Here is a 21,873-nt window from a genome sequence, read left to right on the forward strand (position 1 = left end):
CCCAGTAAGCACGAAGTTTACCTGGGCCACCCCTCTCCGACAGATTTCTCACCAGCACCCTGTCTCCAGGCTGGAGCACCATACCTTTGACATGCTGATCATAATATTTCTTCCCCTTAGCTGAGCTCTTTTCACTGTTCTCTGAGGCGATTTTGTATGGCTCTTGCATGCGAGAAGCCCATTTATGTGCATACACTTGTCTGGACTGTGGCTCTTGGTCAGGTTTCAAGTCAAAGAGCAAATCAACAGGCAAGCGTGGGGCTCTTCCATACAGGAGAAAGAACGGTGAATAGCCCGTACTCTCATGTCTCGTACAGTTGTACACGTGGACTATGTGGGGTAGGTGATCCTTCCATTCAGCTTTTTTTTCTCTTGCAGGGTACGGAGCATCTGTAGAAGCGTCCTGTTCAGGCGCTCCACGGGATGCCCCTGAGGGTGATAGGGGGTAGTTCGAGAGTGGGCGATCCCTGTCAGCTGCTGGAGTCTCTGGAAAAGGCTGTTCTCGAACTCCCTGCCCTGATCATGATGTATCTTTTCAGGGTACCCAAAGCGTGGAATAAAGTCATAGAAGATCTTCTCAGCTGCTGTTCTGCCTGACTTGTTCTTGGTCGGGTAGGCTTGTGCAAAGCGAGTGAAGTGATCTACCAGGACTAAAATGTACTCATAACCACCTTTACTTTTTTCAAGATGGAGATAGTCAACAGAGATGAGTTCAAAAGAGGCACTGGTTGTTATTGAACCCATAGGAGCTCTCTCTGGAATGTGTGGTCGCATCTGTTTAACACACTGGCACTGGCGTATGACATAATCTTCAATTTCACGTTGCATGAAAGGCCAATAAAACCTTTCTCTTGCCAAGTGGATAACTTTGTCTGCGCCAACGTGTAGATATTTCAGAACAGTCAACTTCAACTCTTTGGGGAGGACCAACTGTTTCCGTTGTCCTGTCTGCTTGTACAGTATTCCTTTGTCAAGTGTGAGTCTGTTTCATTCATATACTAGTCTTCGTGTCTCTCGTCCCATTTGTCTCTTGTCTTTATCATTAGGATTCCATCCTCTTTCTTTCAGGTTCACCACCTCAAAGATGGAAGCAATTTCCTTCTGAGCAGCTCGAACATTTTCTGGGGTGATAACCGGAATGCTGTCATGGGGTGTGTCGTCTGCATCAGCATGCAGTTGTAACGCAGCGACCCATGGCTCATCACTGTCTCTCTTGGCTCTGTCCCCCTGCCAGATAGCAGAGACTACCTCTGGGGGCACTGCTTCTGTGTATTCATTAATGTTGTCATGAAGTTGCAGTGGATAGCGTGACAGGGTGTCAGCGTCTGTATTTGACTTGCCTGGCCGATATCTGATTGTGAAATGAAAGTCGGCTAACTCGCCCACCCAGCGATGTCCAACAGCATTCAACTTGGCCGTGCTCAAAACGTAAGTAAGTGGGTTATTGTCCATGTATACTGTGAAGGTGGGTGCATAATAGAGGTAATCCCTAAATTTATCGCAGATTGCCCATTTCAATGCAAGGAACTCGAGCTTGCCAGAATGGAGATGGTAGTTTTTTTCCGCTGGTGTGAGTGTCCTGGAGTCATAAGCAATGACACAGAGTTTGTTTGCCTGTTGTTGATAGAGCACTGCCCCCAGACCTTCATTTGATGCGTCGGTGTGGAGGACGAAGGGCAAATCAAAGTCTGGGTAGGCCAGGATGGGTGGACTGGTTAGCATGCCCACAAGGCGTGACACCACTGCACTGTGTTCTGATGTCCATTGGACAGGTGTTTTGGATGAAAGCTGAGCACTCTTTGAGCCTCTTAGTTTAGTCTTGTCAGATCTAGCTATGGTGGCATTTTTGCGAGACTCTCTGGGACTTTCTATTAACGGAAACAGTGGCCTGGCTATCCTAGAAAAGTCTTGTATAAAGGTCCTATAGTAACCTAGAAACTCCAGAAGAGCTCTGACCTCTCCCACATTCTTTGGCTCTCCATCCTTCAAATGCTGAACTGCCTCAAGATTTTTAGGGTCTATTTGGACACCTTCATTAGTCACCAGGCGCCCTAAATACCTGATCTGACTTTTAAATAGCTCACATTTTTTTGGGCGTAGCTTTACACCATGTTCTCGAAGGCGACGGAGTACCCCCCTCAGGTCGTCAATGTGGTCTTGGAAAGGCAAAGCACATCATCCAAGTATGGAGAGCAGCACTCATCCCTGAGACCATCAAGAACTCCCTCCATGCACCTTTGGAATGCTGCCGGGGCGTTGGTTAGGCCAAATGGGAGGCGGATCCACTCATATAGTCCCAAAGGCATGCTAAAGGCAGTCAGATGTCTGGAACTATCATCAACAAAACCCTGGTGGTAAGCACTGCCTTGGTCGAGTATTGGGAACCACGAGTAACCTCCGAGATTATTTAGCAGATCCTGTATGCGTGGAAGAGGGTGGCGGTCAGGAACAGTCTTGCGGTTTAACCCACGAAAGTCAATGCACAGGCGTAAACTTTTGTCTTTTTTCTGACGCAGACCACAGGAGACGAACAGAGGACAGTAAAGACAGTTCTGGCTGACTAGAACTGGCACTTGTATGGTTATATGTCCATGATTCTCACTACAGACTCGGAGTTCAACATCTACCCAACCATCAAAGGGAACATCTGTGCCATTAGCTGCAGCAATCTCTAATGGCTGGTCACTAAGGAGGGATTGCAGTGGCTGGATTTGGATGTTGGGTAGGGCTGTCTCTATCCAGGCTCTCCCCACCATAGTAACCAGAGCCCCTGAGTCGAGCAACATTTGGAGAGGGACTCCGTTGATGGCACATGAAACCATACAGCGCTTTCCTATGAGTTGTGCAAGCCGTTTTTGTGGCAGTGGTGGACACTGTGGTTTTGCTTTGGCCGGGCTGGCTGTGTTAGAGTGGTTGGCTTGCGCTGGGGGCTCTGCGGCTGTCATGATCACTGGCTGCCCCTCTCCAGTGATCTCATCCCGTTTCACGACATATTCCTTCTCAGACAGCCGATGGCACGATGCCCAGCTTGGCCACAAACAAAGCAGTGAGGGCAGCTTACTTTACTCTGTTGTACACAGTCACTGCATCTGCCCCTGGTCTCAGATGGTGGCGGCTGAGGATGGGCTGTTGGTGAGCAGGGGTCCCCCGGTTTCGCACTGTCAGTAGGTTTCACCATCTGGGCCAGATGTTTGGTCAGTGAGGAGACTTGTGCAGTCAGTTCTCTAATAGCGGCACGTACCAGGTTTTATTATCTTTATCACTGTGCGAATGACCTCTGACTCAGTAAAACCTTCTTGCAATCCTTCATCTATTTGTTTACAAAGACTGCTGTATGATATGTCAGAACCCACATCAGAGATTTGTCCACCATGTAACTTAAACTCTCTGCGTGGGAGCAGAGCTGCAACATCACTAAACCTCTGAACTTGTTCTCCCATGCTGGAAGATAGACTCACCCTACCACGGGGAACAAACCCAACACCTGTTTCATGTGACTTGGCCGAGGCTGGAGTGGCATGGTCCCTAACTGGCATACCAGAGTCTCTTCCCATTGGTGCTGGAAGTGTGTGACTGTCTCTGTTCTCTGCCGATGGGTTGGCACGCACATCTACATCCAGTGGAGAAGGTGACAGGTCCTGCAGATCTCTGTCTCCATTCACCAAATGTGTTGGACTACCCATGGTTGGTGAAGTTAGATCTCTGTCTGGTGGGTTGATGTGTTGTTCCCCTCTCAAGAAGTGCAGTCTGGCTGTCTTTAACCGCTCCTGCAGTTAGCAGGTCACTCAGCATGTCATCAAGAAGGAGGAGTTATGCCATACCTGCATCCTCCAGGGCTCCCAATTTCTCACTTCTCACATAGTCAACAATCAGGTCATACAGTTGTGGTTCATTCAGGTCATCAATGTTGTAAGTTGTACTGGTGTCATCAATTGAAGTTGCAACTGCCAGTAGCTTACTTGCACTCAGGTCAGAAAGTCTCTTCTGAATCTTAAAGATCAGCATCCGCCGTGGGGTGACAGTGGCCATTATGACGTTGGACAGGTTGCCTCCGCTCTCTGGATGACGCACTGGGCTGCAGTCTTCCCTGAAGCTTTGGACACAGGTTCACGTCGTCTCGGCACCCACTTCACCACGTGGTGGTGCTAGATCATCCTGGACGAGCCCCCAATTGTTACCAGCACCAGACCTAGGGGAAATCTGGACCAGCAGCAAGGGTTACACAGGCTAGGGAGCACTGTGTAGCCAATACATAAACTGTGGATTGACAGAGAGATGAAGAAAGTTAGCGTCTTGCTCATGCCAGAGCTGGTTTATTTCTGAGCTGCGCATGTGCAGAGCTTGTAGCTACAGTCTCCCTAATGGATCCACAGTAGCACTAGAGTACCACCTGCTGGCGTAATAGTGTACTACCTTAAGTGTTAGAATGAATCAATTATTACAAAAAATAGAGGGGGTGTCTGTTAAACACAAACTTAACATATGGTGTTTTCCAACCCATTACACGCACTTGGCTATGGTGGCTATGGTAATACTATATTTTATGAAATAATTTATTAACTGTATCTTTGTAGTCCAAACAAAGCCGACATTGCACACCCTTAAACCACACAGCAGCCATGTTGAAACTCTCAGGTCAGTCTGATCCTGATCTGCAGAGATATTTGAGCCACACACACAACACCAATGTAGTTGCAGTACAATGTAGATAAAGGGATGCACGATAATTATTGGGGCTGATGAATTATCGTCCAATAAAAAAATTATAATATTATGAATCCTGATAATTAAATTATAGCAGATAAATTACCGGTCAATAATAACAAAAACATAATTGGAATTATACAAAACGATTGGTAGGCTTTATGTTCTAAGACAGTATGATTGGGAAGTTTTTTTAATCTACTTAAATAATGTATATACAGTATATATATAATAATAAATATCAGAATATCAGTCAGAACTGTTATTCTTGTGTTAGCAGTAGTGATGTCAGTGTTTTGGTTAGGTCAGAGCTATGGAATATCAAATCATCCATCTTTGTTTAGTACTTCTCAGCCTTTCTTACCGAGTGTGTAAAATCTACAGGTTATGAACTTACTTTTAAAATGCAAAAATGTGAAATTGTTTATTTTCTTACTGGTATTGGCTATGAGAAGCAGGTCATTATCTGCCCTTTTTTTGTCATCGTATTTGGTGACAAAAAAAATCCATTGCGTGCACCCCTAGATATGAAGCCAGGTGAAGCCGCAGAGTATCTGCTCTTTGCTTGGGTGCAGTCAAAGGCAGCTCAAAGGTATGTTAGCTCATGGGTGAATGGCGTGGCCTGTTAAAGGGCTCAGTAGACTTGTGACAGCAGGTTTAAAACATCAGGAATCTGTACAAACAGGAATCTTTGGCCAAAGGAATTCCTTTTGATAACCTTTCACACATAAGAGGGTGAAAACTGGTTTCAAGTGAAATTTGTGGCGGTACTAAATCCCCAACTCTCAACTCAAAGAAAAGGAGCCTGAGAACCAGAATGAAATAGAGAACTTCTGTCGGCCAACACAGTTTTATTTTCTTTGCAAAGAAAAGGTCAATCAGCACAGGAGCGGTCAAAGATGAAGAAAGACCCTGAAAATGGGGAGATCTAAACATTTATACCTGAGAACCACCTCTTTCACACACCTTTGTCTGCTGTAGGAGTCTGGCCCTCCAGGAAGTGCTTCCACACCCCTCTGCCCACTGCAGGCATCGGGGCCGACCCCCTACTGGTGTGTTTTACATATGAGGTGTCCTGCAGGATCTTGCTTTCAGGTGCAAAGCCAAGTCCAGTCATCACAATCTACAAAACACAAAAGGACCTGGCATCTTGTGTTAGGAAGGGGGAGGTTGGGCATCTGCAGTGGCTGAAACAAAGAAACTGAATCTACCATTACACCAAATTATCCCTTTTGATCTATGTTCCTGACAAATTCTAAGCACTCTGCTAGTCTACATCTGAAATTGTATTGAATTTATTTGTTTATTCTTGACATGTTGTGTAAGTGTTCCATCACACACTTCTTTTTGTAATGCTCTCATCACTCTGTATACCAGACATACAATTTTACTTGTTCTTTAAATACAGTATGCATAAATCTCTTTCTCAAAACTATTCTGAAGTATTGTATATGTATATTGCCCTTGCGATCATGTAAGCATTTCTTTAAACTTCCTCTCCAGACTCACTGAAAAGTATTTCTGAAAATGGGCCGAGATTCTTTATCTACATACAAGAGGAGTTGTCTAGGACATCAAAGGCATACTGTTCTTTGAATTTGCAGAACTGAGCTGTTGATCGAAGAAGAACACCGCAGAAAGGGAAGCCTAAACTTTTCTTCTTCCTATGTAATAACCCTTAAGGCACTTTAAAGTAGAAAGAATGCCATGTGTTTCGAGGTGAACCCATTCACACTGTGTATACAATTCCCAAGTGGCTGGCATTGTTTATTTGTTTAAACCCAGATTGTTTGAAATGATTTAAAGACTATTTTCACTATGTCATTCTTAAAATCACGAAAATCTTTCCAATCAGGATACGTAAGTAGTAAAATCTGTTTTAAAAGTTTAAGGTCTGAAGATGAGCCTTGCTGTGACAGTTCTGATTTGCACCTTTATTATTTGTTGTAGTGTGTTAAAATTCTTGACTCTAGTAAGTGACTGTAAACATGCCCACACTGAGTTGAAGGGAAGGGGAATAAAGGGTAAACACCCAGGAAATGCGAAATGAATTTGGAAGTACAGGGAGGGGCTGGACTTTCATGTCCTATCTGAGACTGATACTCAAATTACAATGGAGACGGAGTTATGCAACAAGAAGAGAGAGGGGAAGGAAAACAGCTTGCTTCACTGGGAAAAATTACAGCAGGAGAAGAGAAGAGAAGTACAACGGAGAAACTAGCGACGATCAGAATGTCTGCTAATCAGGACAAGGTATGTATCTTCGAAGCTACAGTGTACTTTACTTTCAAGTGGAGTTCATTACTTGTTAAACATGTAATGCTGAGCTGATGAGAATGAACTGAAGTATTTTTTAAATGCTATGAATATCTTGTTTCTGTCCTTTTGAGATGACTTGTAGAAGTTACTTTTTAAAACAATCTGACTTCACTATCTGCAACAGACAGTGAACAATGTTGTTTGCATTCCTTACTGCACAATTAAGTGCTGCCACAGCAAGTATCTCATCTTATGATTCTTTTCTCTTCTTGTAAAGGGGGATGTACCTTCTCGACCAGAACTGTTTGATTTCCACGGAGTCTCAATGACCCACTATTTCACAGACAACTGGGAGAACGTTCAAAACTTTCAGGCCAGGCCAGATGATATACTTATTGCAACATACCCCAAAGCAGGTCAGTCCATATGAAGTGTTAGTGTAAATGATTAAAAGCTCATAAAATATGTGTGTATAGAGGTGAAGAGATGGCCTTTTTTATTTTCCTCTCTCTCTCTGTGTGTGTGTGTGTGTGTGTGTGTGTGTGTGTGTGTGTGTGTGTGTGTGTCTTTCTTTTAGGAACCACATGGGTCTCCTGCATTCTTGACCTGCTGTATTTTGGTCAGAAATCCCCAGAGCGTCAGACATCCATCCCAATCTATGACAGAGTGCCATTCTTGGAGATCAAGATCCCAACAGTGCATTCAGGTTGAACAGACGATCAAACGTACTCACCATATTTCACGAAACATGCATCACAAACATACAAACTACTCAATCTAATTTAACATTTAGTATACAGTGTGGTTATATTATACCTTTTTGCTTTTTTTATTTTATTTTTTACTTAAACAGACAATCATTATTCTTACAAGACATTGTATTTAGCACAGTCGCGAATTTAAGCACTTGTACAGGGTTTTGCTTACTCCATCTTTATCCCTTCTAATAGGAACTGACCTAGCGGAAAACCTCCCCACCTCTCCACGACTCATTAAAACTCATTTTCCAGTCCAGTTTGTGCCAAAATCCTTTTGGGAGCAAAACTGCAAGGTCGGTAGTTTATTTGCATGATATCAATGTGATCAAAAGATGTTAAAATAGAGGACAAAGTAACTTCACCAGTGTTAATAATATTATTTATATTTCATTTAAAGGCTGAATGGTGAGAAAAAGAAGTGGTAGAATTTAAGGCGTGTCTACTAATAGTTACTACAACAAAGACGTATGTGTGTGAAAGAACTGTTATCTTCTTCCGTAGATAGTCTACGTGGCCCGCAATGCCAAAGACAACGTGGTCTCTTTTTTTCATTTTGATCGCATGAACATGGTTGAGCCAGAGCCTGGAGACTGGAGCAGCTACCTCAACAGATTCATGGAGGGAAAGAGTATGTATAAAGAATACAATAACCTCCACCAAGGAGTTTGTGTTTGTCTGTCAGCTGGATTATGGAATAACCATTGGCCCAATTTTCATGAATTTAGTGGAAAGCTTTTAGCATGGGCCAAGGAAGAACCCATTTCTCATATTTTTCACTTTCATTAACTTTGTGAGATCAGTCAATTGCAGCAAAGTGAACTGAATTTGTTGTGAATGCTAAAGTAAACGGTGTGCCGTGACTACACATACAATAAAACGTAACAGTCACCTCAAACATCACAATAGAAACAAATCCAGCAAGTAAGAAAAAAGCAATCAGGAATGTCATTTTTCTGAATGAATACAGAATTGTGCCCTTGTAGTTTTTACTGGAACGGAGATGCATATATTTCTACTAAACATACCTGTTTTGTTTTTCTTTATTGTTATGTTGCTTTAGTGGTGTTTGGATCCTGGTATGACCATGTGAACGGCTGGTGGAAGAAGAAACAGACCCATTCAAAACTCCATTACATGTTCTATGAAGATCTGATTGAGGTACTTCAGTTGTTTTTGTGGGTTCTTCCAATTTACACTACATTTCTTAAGCTCTCCTTTTTGCTGGTAATAATGCAATGATGACATCTGATTGTGTTTCAAGGATACTGGACGGGAACTAGACAAACTCTGCTGCTTTCTCGGCTTGTCTCCTTCCGCTGAGGAGAAGAAAAGAATTACAAGTGGAGTGCAGTTTGATAATATGAAAAAGAATGACATGGCCAACTACTCTACGCTCCCAGTTATGGATTTCAAAATCTCTCCTTTCATGAGAAAAGGTAACCTGATAAATAAACTAAATGTGTCTGAAAAGAAAAAAAATACTCTGATCTCCACCTTTATGTAGGCTAACTGACTGACTCTCTGTGGTTTTGCAGGGAAGGTTGGTGACTGGAAGAACCATTTCACTGTGGCCCAGAATGAACAGTTTGATGAAGACTACAAGAAAAAGATGAAGGACTCCACACTTCAGTTCCGCACTGAAATCTAAACAGGATTGTACAGTCTGTGTATATGTGGAGATTGGTCCATGACTTACGGGATATGTGGCATTTATGTGAACAAGTTATAGTTACCTCTAATGTGATAGCAGAGGTGTGGAGTGTGTCTCCTTCCTCTCTGTTAGTAAATAAGTCTGTGAACTACATAATATAAAGCACAAATCAAATGACTAGTGATGTATGAAGGTGAGTATTTCTTATATATATATATATATTAACAAAAGGATGTATCTGTAAAATAAGTCATCATTTATTTAAAAAAATATCTTTAAATACAGAAATGTAGGCTTTGAATTAGTATTATGTCCACCATATTACCCAAATATATGCTAGTCTCACTGTGTGTAATTAATAAACAACTGTACTGTATTTGATACTCTCAAGAGTAGATTCGTGTCAGTAAAATGAATCCAAAGGTTTTCATATTTTATACTATGTATTTTTTTTGCAATAAAACAATAAGACCTTGTTTAAATTGTTTGCATCATTGTCTTCTGTATGAGGTATAACTAAATGATCAGAATATAAAAAAGTATAGAGAATATGGAATTGATGTCACATGCTCCACTTGATACGACTCCCTCGTTACCACTGAGCGGAGAGTGATCATGGGGACCTCTGATGTAGGGTCCACAGTTGGACGTTATGATGCACAATTCCGATTTGGTCAGCTCAGTTTTGGATTTCATTATCTTCAGCTGTAGTTGCAAATTTCTCTTGTTAGTTTATTATGTGTCATATCAATTTAAAAGATGTATATTTTTTTCGACAAATCAACAAATCCCATGAAAAGATGAAAACCAGCAATGAATTGCTCTCACAAACTAGAACTGCATGTATAGCTTAGATCTGATATAGCTCATTCCTCCACCTCTGACTCCAAAAAATTGGCAATGGCTAAAATGCCAAACTTGAGGCTTCTAAACAATACTCCACAAAGCATGAACTGACTGTTTTCTCAAAAACAACAATGGCTGCTGCTAATGAGGTTAGCGTAGATGCTGCAAGCATCATTTATATCAGAACTGGAGAGTTTTTCTTCATTTAAACAAGAGCAAAGAACGGCACTAAAGGCTTCTCTCTGGAAATGTTCACCCATGATAGGTGATGACAGACAGATGGTTCTTCCGATCAATTGCAGAGTAGTTTTTGAAAGTGCCTGCCCTTTTATAAACAGTTTCGACAACTTCTCAGAAGGTTCCATGTAGCAAACGATCTGGCACAGTCAGGTTAACATTTGTAACCTACGGGTGTTTGTTGGCAGTTCTAAACTGATGTGCCAGTATTAAGCTGTAGCTAACCCAGGGATTGTTTAAATGTGTACTCACAGTATCTTCAAGCCAAAAGTGTCTCCACCTCTGCCAAGGCTGCTGTAAACTGTCAGACTTCACTGCAGCTTTTTGTCTCCACCTCCTGCTGCTGTCGCCTGATCTCGTCTACTTTCCAGATGAGGTGCAGTTCATCTTGAACAAGCCCTCGCTTTATCTCGCTCTCAAATTCAAATTCAAAGGGCTTTATAACAAACAATAACATGCCCCCCACCCCAGTTCCTCATGCTCCCTGGCTCCCTCTCTGCTCAGCTAAATTCTGGCTTATATCCATCCCCTTAACTTATTACAATAATTTAAAGACTATTCACTTTGTTAGGGCACATTTCACTTTGTTAGGGCACGATCACACATGCCAAAATTCACTTATTTTCCTCACATTGAGTTCAACTTTGGTGATCTTTAACTGCCGAAGTTGCAACCTAAACTAATAACAACGAAGCGCTCAGGAAATCTGAAATCAATCTGGAAGGAAAGGAAGGGGCTGGACTTTCATGTCACATCTGGGACTGACCTTCAAATTACAATACAGACAGTGTTATGCAATAAAAATAGGGGGGAAGAACTGCAGCAGGACAAAAGTGTCAGAAATACAAGCAAACCAGCAACGATCAGTCTGCTGATCAGGACAAGGTATGTCTCTAAATGAATCTGTCTTTAAACTACAGTGTACTTTACTTTTAAGTGGAATTCATTACTTGTTAAACATGTAATGTTGAGCCAATGAGAATGCACTGAAGTATTTTAAAATGCATGCAAAAGCTATGCATTTTAAAATTTGTTATTTCTCCCCTTATAGATGACTTGTAGAAGTATTTTTTTTTTAAACAATCTGACTTCACTATCTGCAACTGACAGTGAACAATGTTGTTTGCATTCTTTACCGCACAATCAAAATGCTGTAGTTAAATTAGCTACTTAAATTATTATTGATCATATATCATAAATCATATGTTTTGATTCTTTTTTCTTTTTTTTAAAGATGGATTTACCTTCTCGACCAGAACTGTTTGATTTCCACGGAGTCTCAATGACCCACTATTTCACAGACAACTGGGAGAACATTCAAAACTTTCAGGCCAGGCCAGATGATATACTTATTGCAACATACCCCAAAGCAGGTCAGTCCATATGAACTGTTATTGTAAATGATTAATAGCTCATGAAAGATGTGTGTATAGAGGTGAAGAGATGGGCTTCTTTTATTTTCCTGTGTGTGTGTGTGTGTGTGTGTGTGTGTGTGTGTGTGTGTGTGTGTGTGTGTGTGTGTGTGTGTCTTTCTTTAAGGAACCACATGGGTCTCCTACATTCTTGACCTGCTGTATTTTGGTCTGACGTCCCCAGAGATTCAGACATCCATCCCACTACACCAAAGAGTGCCATTCTTGGAGATCAATGTCCCATCTGTGGATTCAGGTTAAACAGATGATCAAATATACTTTCTATATTTCACAAACATAAATCACACACATACAAGATAAGATAATCCTTTATTCATTGCAAGCATTTGGATGCTTGTTTCTCATTCAGTTGACAAGAAGCACTTGAAAACACACCACATGCATGAATCACCACATTGTTGGAAAGTAAGAGTTGTCGTCTTAGGTGTATTGTCCAATACTCTTGTTTGATCAAACATTTGGCAAAAAAGAAAATTTTGTGCAGTGAGATTACAGTTACAATTACAGGGAGATATTGAATATCACTGCAGACTCACCGTGAAAACATCTGATATCTAGTATCCAAATATAGAGTCAATACAGGTAGCATTTGAATTTGTGGAGATATATAAGTTAAATGATTTTGCATATTTTTTATAAATATAGTAACTGATTTATGAATTGACCACAGGTTGCAGTGAGGCAAACTTCTGTCACACATCAGTGGATGTGTAGGATATACAGGTCTCTTATTTAGATTTTGTAGTTTAGACATTTGGAATGTGAAATGTGAAAACATTTTGACAAACTGGGGTGATTCTCCACTTTATTTTGAAAACTGACCGAATTCTCTATGCCTTTTCCGTGTCTGACTTCCTGCCAATGCGATCTGCTCTGTGCTGCTTGACGCGGGTGGGTCACGGCTCTGCCCGGTGGAATTTGGGGGTTACTCGATCTTTACCTCTTCACATAGGAATTGACCTAGCAGACAACCTCCCTACCTCTCCACGACTCATTAAAACTCATTTTCCAGTCCAGTTTGTGCCAAATTCCTTTTGGGGGGAAAACTGCAAGGTCAGTAGTTTGTGTATGCTTCTGTGTTATTTGAATTATATCAATGTCTGATCACAAAATGCTAAAAATAGAGGACAAAGTTACTTCAGCAGCACTAAGGACTCATATTTCATTTAAAGTCTGAATGAGAAAGAGAAGCGGTACAATCTTATAGCCTGTGACAGGAGATAAAGTCTGACATAGCCAGATCTCCTCACCTGGTTTTAGCACTGTACCAAACGAAGCCATTCAAGCTGTCATCGAAAGATTTGATGAGCAAGAAGTTGTCAACCATCTGAAGTTTTGAACTTGAACTTTGCATAGAGGCCAACACACAAGCTGCAAAAGAAAACAAAGAGGAAAGGAACAGTAACAATATTCTTCTCCGTGTTGGTCAGTGTGACCCTCACTGTGGAAAAAAAGTTTTGCTGAGGCAGTCAAAAAGGAAACCTGGAACATCATCTCATTGCGTTAGAAGTATTGCTGACACAGCTGAAGTCCGGGGCACTCTTCCCTGGGGCTAGAGCACTGAATGGGTGTCCTTTCAGAACACGAGTTGCCAACATAGCGAGAAGGACCAAGGTCTTGGCGAGGCTCAGGCTGTAGAGAGTGAACCTAAACGAGGCATGGGGTTTCACAGGGCAACAGGGTCCTGACTGCAGTTCAAATTGTGGGTTTGGTGGGGGGGGCTTAACAGAGTGATTATGTAAACTGAGCATATGTAAACTGCCTACCGCAGCTTTAAGTGTTATCTTCTCTCATAGATAGTCTATGTAGCCCGCAATGCCAAAGACAACATGGTCTCTTATTTTCACTTTGATCGCATGAACATGGTTGAGCCAGAGCCTGGAGACTGGAGCAGCTACCTCCACAGATTCATGGAGGGAAAGGGTATGTATAAAATACTATGCTAAAGTTGTTGGTACAGAGATTCACAGATTTCCCTTGGCCAGTTTTGAAGTGCCTTCATTTACTGTTATGTTGCTTTAGTGGTGTTTGGATCCTGGTATGACCATGTGAATGGTTGGTGGAAGAAGAAACAGACTTATTCAAAACTCCATTACATGTTCTACGAAGATCTGATTGAGGTACTTCTGTTGTTGTTGTTGTGGCTTTTTTCGAATCATGCTACTTTTCAAACGCTCTCTTCTAGCAGGTGACAATTCAATGATGATATCTGACTATTATGTTTTCTCAGGACACTGGACGGGAAATAGACAAACTCTGCTGCTTTCTTGGTTTGACTCCTTCAGTCGAGAAGAAGAAAAAAATTACAAGTGGAGTGCAGTTTGATAATATGAAAAAGAACGACATAGTCAACCATTCTACAATCCCATTTATGGATTTCAAAATTTCTCCTTTCATGAGAAAAGGTAACCTGATAAATAAATACATAAATGTCACATAAAACAAAATTACATGAAACACAATTAGATCTCCACCTTTAACTAAAATAACTTATGCAGGGATGGTTGGTGACTGGAAGAACCATTTCACTGTGACCCAGAATGAACAGTTTGATGAAGACTACAAGAAAAAGATGAGGGACCCCACACTTCAGTTCCGCACTGAAATTTGAACAGTATTGGAGCGTACTTGAAGATTAATGGATATTGTGTGGCAAATCTGAAAGTTACTGTCTCTAATTTGACAACTGAGGTGTGTAGTATGTACCCAACTTGTTGCTGATGTTATATGTGATTGGTATACATGCAATGAAGAGCAAAGGGTATTTTAGCAAGAAGAAAAAAACAGAAAAAAGGTCCATTGTGTAACATTTAGGAGGACCTATAAGCAGAAATTTAAGATAATACTCATGGGTATGTTTTTAATAGTATATAATCACCTGAAACTTTGATTTGTTTTTGTTACCTTAAAATGAGCCATTTTTATCTACAGACAGGGGTGGGTCACCTTCAATGGAGGTCACCAGGTTGAATCACAATGTTTCTACAGTAGCCCAGAACAGACAAACCAAACACTGGCTCTATAGGGGCGTTCACAATTTTTCCACATTTCGCAGCCACCATAGTTTCTCCTTCAATTGGAAGGGGTTGGTGAAGTGAGGGAGTTGCAGTGTGCAACTACACCGCTAGATACCATTAGATCCTACGCACTGGTCCTTTAAATTAATAGTTTAAAAGTTTGGGAAATCTGCTTATTCACTTTGTTGTGGAATATAATATAAATACATGAGAAGATATATCTGGAAATCGATCTTCTTCTCAAATGTCTAATTATTCCTTGAACAATTACGTTGTTGCTGTATGACTGCACTATTATTTAACTTTGATACTCCTTTAAAGGACAGTAAAGGTCAGTTTGTATCTGTTGCCAGAGTTATCGTACTTTGATCTTGATGACACTGGGGTTTATGAGGTACTGCTTTTTATGTGAGCAACAAAATCATATAGAACTCAAACATCTGAATCATTCACCCTGTTTACTATTTCATTCTGTGTGTGAAAAGATTAAACTATTAAGACAAAAGTATGAAGTTTTTATTTTGTGTAAAACCTTGACAGTTTTATATGACCTGATTTAAAGTTAATTTGTTTGGTGGTTCACATGTTTGTCCAGTCAGAGTCAAAGGTGATAAAATTACATATTAGTATTAGTATTAGTATAGTCATGTGACAGTATTTGCACGCCTACACTCCTTTGAGGAAATTGTGCAGCTTGTATTACACAACAAACTGACTTCTTACGTGTGGATGTTCCAGACACAACCACTTTTTTGGGAAATAACTCCTCAGCAGGGTGAGTGTGCCGTTTGGCTACTTACTGAACTTGAATGTTCACAAAAAGGAAAAATATGCTGTGCTTGGAAGTTATGTGACAGATCATTAACTGACTGAGACACTTTAACTGTTTAATTCATGATTGTGTACTTGCTTGGATTAATGATAGAAAGGTAGAGGCACTCACCTCATTCACTGTTTGGAGAGTGAAAGATAAAGAAACCTATTATTAGATGTTGCCAGCAATAAATGTTTAATGAAGGTGAAAATGTTAAAAGATTTGATTTGTTTTAACATAGGCTACCATTGTTCTTCTGTGTATTTCAGTAACGTATTTGGTTTGGGTAGGGAATGTTTTGCTGAAAAGGATATGTTGCAATGTTTGTGTTTTCCTGTATTAGTAAGCCACAGTGCACGTTTTAGTGCTGTATGACTATTTACTAGTCAATATTGTACTAGTAATAATTGCAACTAGTAGTTGCAATTTCATAATTTCTTATTTAGACTGGACTAGAGAATTGCTGATTTGTCTGTCAGTCCTGGCAGCATGGACAATATTCAAAACGTTGTATTGGTATTTTAAACTGTCAGATGGAGATGCCACCTCGACCATCACTGCTTGACTTCCATGGAGTCTCCATGACCAAATACTTCATTGACAACTGGGACAACGTACAGAACTTCAAAGCAAGACCAGATGATATCCTTATAGCTACTTATCCTAAAGCAGGTGGGGTTGTGTGTGTAAGAATATGTGGCATCATAGTTATACTTTTAATCATGTTATATTGAGTAATTCCCTGGATTGATAGGTTACCTGCATTCAGCCCACTGAACATAATATATTCCTGTAATCTCAGGAACCACATGGGTGTGTTACATCCTGGATCTTCTGTATTTTGGGCAGACTTGTCCAGAGCGCCAGGCGTCCGTTCCTCTTCACGAGAGAGTGCCATTTCTGGAGATCACCATACCTTCTCAACCCGCAGGTTGAATCATGTGGTCACAATCACTCAGATGTTTTTATATTACATTTAAAAAAAAAGGTCTGAACACAGATGTCACTGGATTTGTGCACTTTGTCTCCAACATTATGACTGTTGTGTGTATTTTACCACAATAGTCACAATGAGTCACAGTGAGTGGGATGAGTGACAGTATACAAAGTCCTGAAACAGAATAAAGTGAGTGGACAATTACATATAAATCAAAAATATCCTATGTGACATTTGCACACACTCATGAGTCACCACATTGTTTCTGGCCACTGGAGCAACAGAAACAACAACATATCATTTTAAGCTGATATACTGATTTTGGTAGCAAACAGTTACAGTTACAGAGCAAAATTATCATTCATTTGGAGTCATGTTTTTGGCCACCAGGTGAATCTTAGTCTAATTTTCACTCTCTATTAGCTTCGATTTTTGGTCTCTAACTCCTGAGGTGACTCCTGAACTATCTGGCTCTTTGTATGAAACTAAAACAATAAAGTTGCAGTCCAGACAGCAAAAGCCGAAACTCACTATAAAACTTTGTAAAGTCAAGGAGAGCTGCAGATTCAGATGAAAATGATCTCTCTCATCACTACAAGCAAAGTGGCATGGAGTGTGTAAACAAGTCTTACTATGTATGTTATCAGTCAGTGACTAATGCTTCTCTACACAAAGGTACAGACCTGGCAGACCAGCTTCCCACAACTCCTCGTCTCATTAAAACTCATCTACCAGTCCAGTTCATACCCAAGTCCTTCTGGGAGCAGAACTGCAGGGTAAAAGCCAGTGTGTTATGAAGTGAGTTATGAACCCCACTTAATTATGATGCAGATTATAATATAATATTTTATATTTGTCTTTGTGTAGGTAATCTATGTGGCTCGTAATGCAAAAGATAATGCAGTGTCCTATTTCCACTTTGGCCGCATGAACAATGTCCAGCCAGAACCAGGGGACTGGAGCACCTTTCTGCAGAATTTCATGGAGGGAAAGAGTGAGTTCAGAGTAATTACTGTCAAGGAAGCACGATATCATCTCTTTTTTGTCTCCTCATTAATTATTCTGTGGCTTCAGTGGTGTTCGGATCGTGGTATGACCATGTGAATGGCTGGTGGGAGAAGAAACAGACCTATTCAAAGCTTCACTACATGTTCTATGAGGATCTGATTGAGGTGAGCTGATGTTTGTATGCATGTTGTTTTCAACAGAGCTTTAAAACCCATATTGACCGTGTTGTGGGATCAATCTTGTCCTCATTAAAAACTGAGGGTTAGGGTTGTGGAAAGTAAGATGATAAGATGTACTCTCTTGGGCTCTCTCAAGACTCAGAGAGAGAGAGTGTCCTCCAAACTAAACACTCTTGGACTCAACCTAAGTCAAGAAGCAAGAAATCCAGGAGTGATTTTTGAGTGATTCGGATTTCAAGGCTCATGTGTGACAGAATTTTATCATTTGAAGAACATCTCTAAAGTGAGGCCATTTCTCTATTTCAGCGACACAGAGAGAGACTGATTTTATACTGTATGTTGTATAGAAAGGTGACAGAAATCAATGTTGTATAGAGATGTGTTTTTAAGACTGGATATTGATCAGATAACACTCCGTATGTTTAATTTATGCGTTACAAGGCTGAGAATGAGACTCTTATATTTTCCGCAGGACACTGGGCGAGAGATAGACCGACTCTGTTACTTCGTCGGTTTGTCTCCTTCGGCTGAGGAGAAGGAAAGAGTCACAACTGGAACGAAGTTTGACAATATGAAACAAGACAAAATGGCCAACTATTCCACTGTCCCCGTTATGAATCACAAGGTGTCTCCTTTCATGAGAAAAGGTACGATGAAAAATATCTGGTAAAGAGGTTCCTTGCTCAGACCTTTTCTGTTGGCACCAAAAGCTGCTCAAACTGCTTATACTGATTTTATTAAGTGAATGGAATAATCCTCTCTGTTTCTCCAGGGAAAGTTGGTGACTGGAAGAACCATTTCACTGTGGCCCAGAATGGAGAGTTTGATGAAGACTACAGGCAGAAAATGAAGAATCCTTCACTGCGGTTTCGTACTGAAGTTTAGAGGCCTGGCCCGGCTGTGAATAATAAAGAGTCATAATAACAATAATGAATTGATAATAATGATTGATGTTGAGTCAGATATAGGGCATTGTCTAATCAGTGACATTGTCAGGGACATTTAGTTATGTCATCATGATGTTTTATCATCACAAAATAGCAAAAATTAAAGTTTGATGAATCTTGAATGTCCCTTTATTGTGTTTGTGAATTTACATTATGTCACCAGTTTGTGGAAATGAACCATTTATAGTCATTAGTCTGACTGTATTTTACAATTCTTGCACTAATAATCTGAACAGGCCAGAACTGACTGGAAGATCCTATATTAGGGAATCATCGGGCAATGATTAGTTCATGAATATCTGTGAATTGATCATACTGACCACTTTCTTAATGAATCATCCTGATTAACTCTGAAGCAGCCAGTGAACGCGCATAACTAGTAATGACTCATTCATTTCTAATTACTTAAACATTAGTTACTGTTTTTGTACACCCCAAATTAAGTGATACATAACACAGATATTTTACAAAGTAGTCCCTTATTACTTAATCAATATCTTTTGCCTTTTCAATTAAAGCTGTGCATCACACTGAGTGACTACTGAATACTGATTTGTTTAGTTTATTTAGAGAAGGGACAGAGCAAATTAATGAATATCCATGCTAAAAAAAGTTCCTGAATTAGCCCAAAGTCTATTTTTCTAGCTTGCTCCGATACAACAAAGCAAAAAAACAATAAAGGGAATGCAATGTTTAAGGAGTGAAAAATGACACACATTTATGACAACAGACAACAGACAACTGTAAACAAGCAGGACATATAGTATTGCAAACTAGCAGTGTCTTTGCAACCAGTATCTTCCTCTGAAGAAAGCAGTGAGTGGTTCAGTTGTTCAGGTTTTGCATTTAGCTGATTTAACCATTTTCAATGCCCATCATGGCGGCAGCCCAGTCAGTGCAGATACTGACACAGTTCTTCCAACTCAATCCCCCTGTTCAAGATACTAAGGCAATATGTATCATGGCTTTGAAAAATAAAAATTAAAATATTTCTGATATGGTTCACATCTACAAATCAAGTACTTGCCAATAGCTGAGTGTGCCCTCTTAGGTCTGTTAATTCGTCAACTTGTCAACCCATGGTTAGCATATGTAACAGTGCACCAGTAAGTGACTCCCTGTGTTACAGGAGGAAAGGTCTGTGTTGTAACAATCCCCTGATACTTTTGTCCCAGTGACAAGGCACAGCTCCTGAATTGAATTTGACGTTGTTTTTGTTTTGCTCCGACTAACAAAAAGTGCATCAACTATGACTTTTCTGAGCCCTACTGCTGACATGTCACTGATTTGCATTCTGACTGTAGTGATAGCAGAATCTTTTTAATTACGTTTGCAGCTTGTGGGCTTTTAATTGGCAGTTGCTGTGCATGCAAGACCGTTTCATTTATTGACACTGGTGTTGACGTTTTGACTTGAGGAAAGGGGCATGTGAGACGGATTTTGATGATGAAGAGGTGGCTAATGAACTGCATTTTTATGACAAGTTGTAGCTATGTTTTGGTTTTTTTTAATCTTTAGGCAATATGGCACCTAGAGGATCCAATGCAAATCTTGCAGGGGCTGGCGGTTTTGACTTTGCTGCGGATGAGAATGGACAGAAATGTGTTAAAAATGTTTTTAAGCCTAAGAATTAAACTAGTGCCAACCAGAAGGATGGATACAAACAACAACAAAGCAAGGTGTAGCAAGACTCGCTACTACGAAGGTTCTCCCAGCACACAGACCAACCACAGGGATTACTGAACAAGACAACTTTATTCTTTTGTCTGCCGCACACACAATTGACACACAACTTAGCTTGCTTCAAAAGTCCATTCAGGTCTGCTCCTGTTGTGTCTCCTCTGTCATGTGCGTCAGGCCTTGAGGTCCAGCACACTACTGCCTGAAAAGAGGTGAGAGTGATAACTTCATGAGTACCAGCTGAGATAATGAACTCACCTGGCCCTGCTCTCACAAGCCTTCCCCACACCTCTCTCTCCTTCAGCGCAGGAAAAGCGAGTGCAAACCACACCCACCTCCACACTTGGCAAGTCTGACATTTGGCAAGATTTCTCAGTTGTTAGTGACACAGTAAAATAACATCTTTTCACATGCGAGACAGGAGAAGAAACAAAATCTCCATTGTGTGGGTGCGAATGGTCAGTATGTTTGCAGATGTGGGCGGGAGTGGAACACACACATGGCTGGAGTGGGCGATAATGGTCAGAAATCTAGAGGGAGTAGGATTAAGAAAACAGTCCTCCACAGGGCTGTAACACACTGGTTCCCAGTTCTTTGGGGAGGCTAAAGCTTCACAGAGGGTCTCGAGGCCTTCTAGATTTTTAGGGGGTTTTACTTTTAGAAAGGCCTATTTCTCAGCATTCCATTCATTTAATTGAAAAAAACTAGATGAAATTGCTATTTTTAAAGTTAAGGGTTATTATATACGACATAAACTTTAAAATAATTTCACAGGATGAGGGCACAGTAAAGACCTGAACACAAGCAATATTCTCAGAGCCTTGTCCTGCGTTAGAAAAGTGTGCATTTAAAACAACCAAAGAACTAAAAGAACAATGGCCAAGAGTCAGGGACAATAAAACACTGAATTTGTCCAAAAAGATGCCTATTAAGTACAAGCTCACCTGGTAGAGCTGGCACCCCATGCACGAAGCCTAAGTCCTTGCTGCAGCGGGTATGGGTTTGAGACCACCCTGTGACCCTTTGCTTGTCATCCCCTCTCTCTCTCTCTCTCTCTCCTGCTTCTGTCGTCAGTCGTTTGTTTACTTAATGATAGAAAAAGCGTCCGCTGCTCTAATAGCACCCCTGACAAAGACGCCACGGTGTGTGCGAAGATCAAACTATTTAGACAAATAGTTTTTATTTTGTGTAAAACCTTCTGTACTTCTTTGATAATGTTGTATGACCTGATTTAACCTCAATGTGTTTGGATATTGATTATACCTCTGAGCTGATAGCAGTGTTTCATAAGTTTGAAGAGCCGGACTCAAAGCTGATAAAAAGCTGACTCATGACACAGTATTATATAACAAACGGACTTCTTTAGTGTGGATGTTCCAGACACAGCCACTGTTTTGGGAAAT

At 40.7% G+C, this 21,873-nt stretch overlaps 3 protein-coding genes across 3 annotated transcripts; all 3 read left to right on the top strand.

Moving 5' to 3' along the window:
* Positions 1 to 6,790: 6,790 nt before the first annotated feature.
* Positions 6,791 to 9,854, top strand: LOC127377025 (cytosolic sulfotransferase 3). Its single transcript, XM_051424566.1, has 8 exons — positions 6,791 to 6,957; positions 7,241 to 7,379; positions 7,541 to 7,669; positions 7,914 to 8,014; positions 8,223 to 8,349; positions 8,782 to 8,879; positions 8,983 to 9,157; positions 9,257 to 9,854. Exons 1-8 carry the CDS (start codon positions 6,832 to 6,834, stop codon positions 9,367 to 9,369), a joined length of 1,008 nt encoding a protein of 335 aa, XP_051280526.1. The 5' UTR covers positions 6,791 to 6,831; the 3' UTR covers positions 9,370 to 9,854.
* A 1,835-nt stretch (positions 9,855 to 11,689) lies between these two features.
* Positions 11,690 to 15,410, top strand: LOC127377027 (cytosolic sulfotransferase 3-like). The gene is made up of 7 exons (XM_051424568.1): positions 11,690 to 11,828; positions 11,995 to 12,123; positions 12,841 to 12,941; positions 13,685 to 13,811; positions 13,911 to 14,008; positions 14,119 to 14,293; positions 14,387 to 15,410. Exons 1-7 carry the CDS (start codon positions 11,690 to 11,692, stop codon positions 14,497 to 14,499), a joined length of 882 nt encoding a protein of 293 aa, XP_051280528.1. The 3' UTR covers positions 14,500 to 15,410.
* Positions 11,716 to 18,912, top strand: LOC127377026 (cytosolic sulfotransferase 2-like). Its single transcript, XM_051424567.1, has 8 exons — positions 11,716 to 11,828; positions 16,253 to 16,391; positions 16,522 to 16,650; positions 17,332 to 17,432; positions 17,524 to 17,650; positions 17,731 to 17,828; positions 18,316 to 18,490; positions 18,616 to 18,912. The coding sequence occupies exons 1-8, from the start codon at positions 11,796 to 11,798 to the stop codon at positions 18,726 to 18,728; spliced, it is 915 nt and encodes a 304-aa protein (XP_051280527.1). The 5' UTR covers positions 11,716 to 11,795; the 3' UTR covers positions 18,729 to 18,912.
* The last annotated feature ends 2,961 nt before the right edge of the window (positions 18,913 to 21,873 follow it).

This window comes from Dicentrarchus labrax, unplaced genomic scaffold (assembly GCF_905237075.1).
Source record: "Dicentrarchus labrax unplaced genomic scaffold, dlabrax2021, whole genome shotgun sequence".
Lineage (NCBI taxonomy): Eukaryota > Metazoa > Chordata > Actinopteri > Moronidae > Dicentrarchus > Dicentrarchus labrax.

Excerpts from the sequence above, each read along its gene's own strand:
- LOC127377025 (XM_051424566.1), top strand. The coding sequence starts at position 6,832 with ATGCAACAAGAAGAGAGAGGGGAAGGAAAACAGCTTGCTTCACTGGGA. Across the intron at positions 7,670-7,913 it reads GATCCCAACAGTGCATTCAG|GAACTGACCTAGCGGAAAAC; the intron begins GTTGAACAGACG and ends CCCTTCTAATAG. Across the intron at positions 8,880-8,982 it reads TCTATGAAGATCTGATTGAG|GATACTGGACGGGAACTAGA; the intron begins GTACTTCAGTTG and ends TTGTGTTTCAAG.
- LOC127377027 (XM_051424568.1), top strand. The coding sequence starts at position 11,690 with ATGGATTTACCTTCTCGACCAGAACTGTTTGATTTCCACGGAGTCTCA. Across the intron at positions 11,829-11,994 it reads TGCAACATACCCCAAAGCAG|GAACCACATGGGTCTCCTAC; the intron begins GTCAGTCCATAT and ends TCTTTCTTTAAG. Across the intron at positions 14,009-14,118 it reads TCTACGAAGATCTGATTGAG|GACACTGGACGGGAAATAGA; the intron begins GTACTTCTGTTG and ends ATGTTTTCTCAG.
- LOC127377026 (XM_051424567.1), top strand. The coding sequence starts at position 11,796 with ATGATATACTTATTGCAACATACCCCAAAGCAG. Across the intron at positions 11,829-16,252 it reads TGCAACATACCCCAAAGCAG|ATGGAGATGCCACCTCGACC; the intron begins GTCAGTCCATAT and ends TTAAACTGTCAG. Across the intron at positions 17,433-17,523 it reads TCTGGGAGCAGAACTGCAGG|GTAATCTATGTGGCTCGTAA; the intron begins GTAAAAGCCAGT and ends GTCTTTGTGTAG.